This window comes from Leptonychotes weddellii, unplaced genomic scaffold (genome assembly GCF_054177405.1).
Source record: "Leptonychotes weddellii isolate Sample4059 unplaced genomic scaffold, ASM5417740v2 HiC_scaffold_11952, whole genome shotgun sequence".
Classification (NCBI taxonomy): Eukaryota; Metazoa; Chordata; class Mammalia; order Carnivora; family Phocidae; genus Leptonychotes; species Leptonychotes weddellii.
In genome coordinates, this window is record NW_027697791.1 from 1384 (window position 1) to 6518 (window position 5135).

At 45.9% G+C, this 5135-nt stretch overlaps 1 protein-coding gene across 1 annotated transcript; it reads left to right on the forward strand.

The window, feature by feature from the left end:
* Positions 1–4256: 4256 nt before the first annotated feature.
* On the forward strand, positions 4257–5132 carry LOC102747666 (olfactory receptor 4D2; the record flags this gene model as incomplete). Its single annotated transcript, XM_006735058.2, has 1 exon — positions 4257–5132. A coding segment is annotated over exon 1 (876 nt), but the record flags the coding sequence as incomplete, so codon positions are not given.
* Between the last annotated feature and the right edge of the window lie 3 nt (positions 5133–5135).

The following is a 5135-nucleotide window of genomic DNA, read 5'->3' on the forward strand; positions in this document are numbered from 1 at the left end:
CAGATGAATGGATAAAGAAGATGTGGTACAATGGAATATTATGCAGCCATCAAAAAATGAAATCTTGCCATTTGCAACGACATGGATGGAACTAGAGGGTATTATGCTAAGCGAAATAAGCCAATCAGAGAAAAACAGTTATATGATCTCACCGATATGTGGAATTTGAGAAACAAGACAGAGGATCATAGGGGAAGAGAGGAAAAAATGAAACAAGACAAAACCAGAGAGGGAGACAAACCATAAGAGACTCTTAATCTCAGGAAACTGAGGGTTGCTGGAGTGGAGGAGGGTGGGAGGGATGGGGTGGCTGGGTGATGGACGTTGGGGAGGGTATGTGCTATGGTGAGCGCTGTGAATTGTATAAGACTGATGAATCACAGACCTGTACCCCTGAAACAAATAATACATTATATGTTAATAAAAAGAAAAAAAATTATAGCTCTTATATGTGGGAGAAACCAAAGCTTTGCATAGTGTTTTTATATGCCAGAGGGACTTCATTTTGCTAAGTATAACTATTTGCACTGAAAGACTCAAACCAACCTGGAAATCACATGTAGACAGAGAGCTCTAAAAAAATCACAGTTTTTATAGTACACCAAAGTTATAAAGCCAGGTAATTCCAGTTCTCACCAGTTCACCATAATAAGAAAATGTATGCACTTCCTCTACTAGTCCTTGTAGAAAAAGAAAGATCTTACTGAGTAATACTCATATATAAGGAGCACTAGAATTTTACAGATAGTCCAGTAGAATTGGATATGGATGAGGAATCAACTTCGTGGTCTGGTTGGCAGATAGGAAACAAAGTTTACAGGGTTTTGGTTTCCAAGGTCGTATACAAACATTTTCCCACCTATGACTTGCCCAAGTTAAAATCAGTTAAAATTATTTTTTGAGATATCAAATCAGTGGTGTCGGTGATGTTGTGAGAGAGAACAGTTCATGTGCCGTGCAGACAAACTTGAAGTGGTTCTCAAACTGTGGCCCCAGGGAAGCAGCATCAGCATCATCTGAAAACTTGTTAGAAATGCAAGTTCTCAGGTGCCACCGAAGACCTACTAAATCAAAATTCTGTGTGGGGTTTCTGAGTTTCAACATGCCCTGCAGGTGATTCTCATGCATGCTCAAGTGTGTGAACCACTGTTCTATGAAATGGGTCCTTCCAAAAATCCCAGAAATTTGACTTCTTTTTTTTTATTTTATTTTTTTATTTTTTTTATTTTTTTGAAGATTTTATTTATTTATTTGAGAGCGAGAGAATGAAAGACAGAGAGCTCGAGAGGGAAGAGGGTCAGAGGGAGAAGCAGACTCCCCACTGAGCAGGGAGCCCAATGTGGGACTCGATCCCGGGACTCAGGATCATGACCTGAGCCGAAGGCAGTCGCTTAACCAACTGAGCCACCCAGGCGCCCCTTCTTCTTTTTTTTTTTAAAGATTTTATTTATTTATTTGAAAGAGAGAGACAGCGAGAGAGGGAACACAAGCGGGGGAGTGGGAGAGGGAGAAGTAGGCTTCCCGCTGAGCAGGGAACCTGAAATGGGGCTCGATCCCAGGACCCTTGGGACCATGACCTGAGCCGAAGGCAGACGCTTAACTGAGGCACCCAGAACCCCTTGACTTCTTTTGAAGAGACTCTGTCCTTTCTCATCTTGGCCTCCTAATCCTATATTTCATGAATCTCTACAATTTTCAATGTCCTTGGTAGGGTTTCTGTTTGTTTTTTGCCCTCAAGGCAGACCTCTCAAATAGTGTTTTGAAAGACTTAGCAACTTTTTAACAACTCCCATTGCTCCTTTGCCCCCAGTGGGAATCATTCCAGCTCTGCTTCCTGAGCCCATCCAATAGTTCCTCCCTGAGGATATGCCCTCTTCCCCAGGGTCATGCCCACGAGGATGCATGTGAGGTGACGGAGGGGCTCCTCACCTGCCGATAGGTCAGAAATAATTGGGTTCTTGAAAATACCTGCTGGAGGGTGGGCAGAATAAATAGGTGACAGACTTGACGGTGACCAAAGTGTGAGGAGAGCCTCAGGAAGTAATTCAGGGGGAATACGGTGTTAAAACGGCGGCTTCAGTTTACATGTAAAACCCAGTAATTTTAGCAACTGGGCATAGAACCAGCCTTATGAGGTAGGGGCAGAGGACAAGTAACATTACTCAAAAACTCTCCACATAATCAATTAACTAATTTTTTTAAAAAGATTTTATTTACTTATTTGAGAGAGGGGGAGAGGGAGAGCACAAGCAGGGGGAGCGGCAGGCAGAGGGAGAGGGAGAAACAGGCTCCCCGCTGAGCAGGGAGCCCGATGCGGGGCTCAATCCCAGGACCCTGGGATCACCAACTGAGCTGAAGGCAGATGCTTGACCTACTGAACTACCCAGGCGCCCCTCAATTACCTAATTACTACATTAATTTGACAACGTTTATTGAGCATGTACCATATCAGAGTTGCTGTTCCAAGTTCCGTTACTAAGATATGGAAATTACAATGTAGTTGGTTGATGGAAGAAGATGGGACAAATAAATGATGATAAGCCTACAAATGAGGAGTTCTTAAAATACTACAAGAAGCCCAAGAAATGGGAATTAATTCTGCAGGGGAGAATGGGCGAAATGAGGGCCAGAAAGGGTGAGGTCCGAGTGAGAATTTTCCAAGGCGGAGAAGGTAGCGAACAGAATTCTAGGACACAAACATGGAAATGAGCAAATAGGTGGCGGGTTGAAGAAACTACAATCCATTAAAGAGCCAGTGGTCCTCGGAGGCGGAGACCCTGATGAGAAGGGCAGGCGGAGGCTTTGTTTTGACAGCCCACAGCCCATCTGACATGCTGCGTGCGTGCCTTTTGCACACATGGCAGGTAGGTGCTTCCACTGTGAAGGGATCTACGAATGTTTGGCCCCTAAGGACCGCTAGTTAGCGCGCCGCACTGCAAGAACGGGAGGGAGGCATGGGGTTGCACAGAGAAAGTTCTCCGGGACAGCTGCGCAGAAGGTGGACTGTAAGGAAAGCAAATGGATGTGGGAGATAAGAACAGAAAGATCTCTAGTAGATAATGGGCTGCACAGGCAGGTGGGAGAGGATGGGAGACTGAAGCCACCCCACGCAGAACCCTGCCCCTCCCCGCCCCCGCCCACCACCTTCCTGTTTCCCCTTCCTTCACCTGCTCTGTTCCTCCCTCTCCCTCCCTCTTCATCTTCCTTTAGTTCTTCATCAGTTTCCATTACTATTCCCGCAACATTTTCCTTTCCCTTCTGCCCTGGGATTCAGTACCGCCTTCTGAAATTGTCATTCTTTTGGAAGAGTGGAGTCTTCTTCAAACAATATATTCGTCATCTATTCCATAATGTGATGAAAGTCCCCTATCCCTCTGCTTCTTGTGTTGCCTATGTTCTGGGGAGCCCCACCAAGTAAAGGAACACCTACACTAGGCGGTGGGGAACACTGGATATCCCAGGCGTCCAACCATGTCCAGGGGCTCCTCTACTCAGACTACGCGCCCTGTAGCCATTCACTCATCCCGCAGTCAACACTAAGTACTGACTGTGAGCAGGGATGGGCAAGGAGGAGCACAAATATATTGTGAAATTAAGACGTATGTCGGTAGGATCATATAGGGTTGGATTGCGGAGGGAAAACAGACAACATAAAAAGTTCATTAACATCATGATGTGTTAAATATTGTGTGAAAAGTGACTGGTAGAAAAATTTATTTGAGACTGGAAGAAGGAAGCATGTCTTTAGAGGAGGAGACCACCCAGAGAGTGATTATCATTTATTTCCAGGTACTGTTCTAGAAACTTTGCATGTGTCATTCTACTTAAGCCCTTAGAAAATGCCATAAAGTATTTTTATTCCTAACTTTCAGATAATGAGACAGACCTAGAGAGATTAAGTAAACTTAAACAAGGTCAAATCTTAAGAAAATGGAAGACCTGAAATTTGACTGATGTTCTATTGGACTCCAAGTGTCTCCCCACCACTATATCACAGGGAATCTTTAAAAAGCAGGTTGCATATGTCTCTGGATGGCTTTAAGATATCTCATGAATGTATATTATAGCACCAACTTGTAAAATCTCTACAGACAAAGCCATTTAATCGGCACCTAGTGATACGGTCTACACATAGGATACCCATCATATAGACCTGGACAGCTCAGTTTTGAGCTCCAGAGCACTAAAAGGGCAAATAGTAACTTCATGCGTTTATGCCTGTGGTTCAGTTTCTTTAGGAGTATGAGGAAGATGCCATGGAGTCAAAAAACCTCACGTGGGTATCAGAGTTTGTCTTCCTAGGACTCTCCCAGACTCCAGAGCTCCAGCTTTTCCTGTTTCTGGTGTTCCTGTTTGTCTACACCACCACTGTAGTGGGGAACTTCCTCATCATGGTCACAGTGACCTCAGACACCCGGCTCCACACATCCATGTACTTCCTGCTCCGAAATCTGGCTGTCTTAGACCTCTGTTTCTCTTCTGTCACTGCCCCAAAGATGCTGGTGGACTTCCTCTCTGAAAAGAAGACCATCTCTTACCAGGGCTGCATGGCCCAGATCTTCTTCTTCCACTTTCTGGGAGGCGCCATGGTCTTCTTCCTCTCGGTCATGGCCTATGACCGCCTTGTTGCCATCTCCCGGCCCCTCCACTATGTCACCATCATGAACAGTCAGCTCTGTGTGGGGTTGGTGGTGGCTAGCTGGGTAGGAGGCTTTGTGCATTCCATTGCCCAACTGGTTCTGATGCTCCCATTGCCTTTCTGTGGCCCCAACATCCTGGATAACTTCTACTGTGACGTCCCACAAGTGCTGAGACTTGCCTGCACTGACATCTCCCTCCTGGAGTTTCTCATGATCTCCAACAGTGGAATGCTGGATGTCGTCTGGTTCTTTCTCCTCCTGGCCTCCTACTCAGTCATCCTGGTGATGCTGAGGTCCCACTCTGGGCAGGCGAGGAGGAAGGTGGCTTCCACCTGCACCACCCACATCATCGTCATGTCTATGGTTTTCATTCCAAGCATTTACCTCTATGCCCGGCCCTTCACCCCCTTCTCCATGGACAAGGCTGTGTCCATCAGCCACACGGTCATGACCCCCATGCTCAACCCCATGATCTACACCCTGAGGAACCAGGAG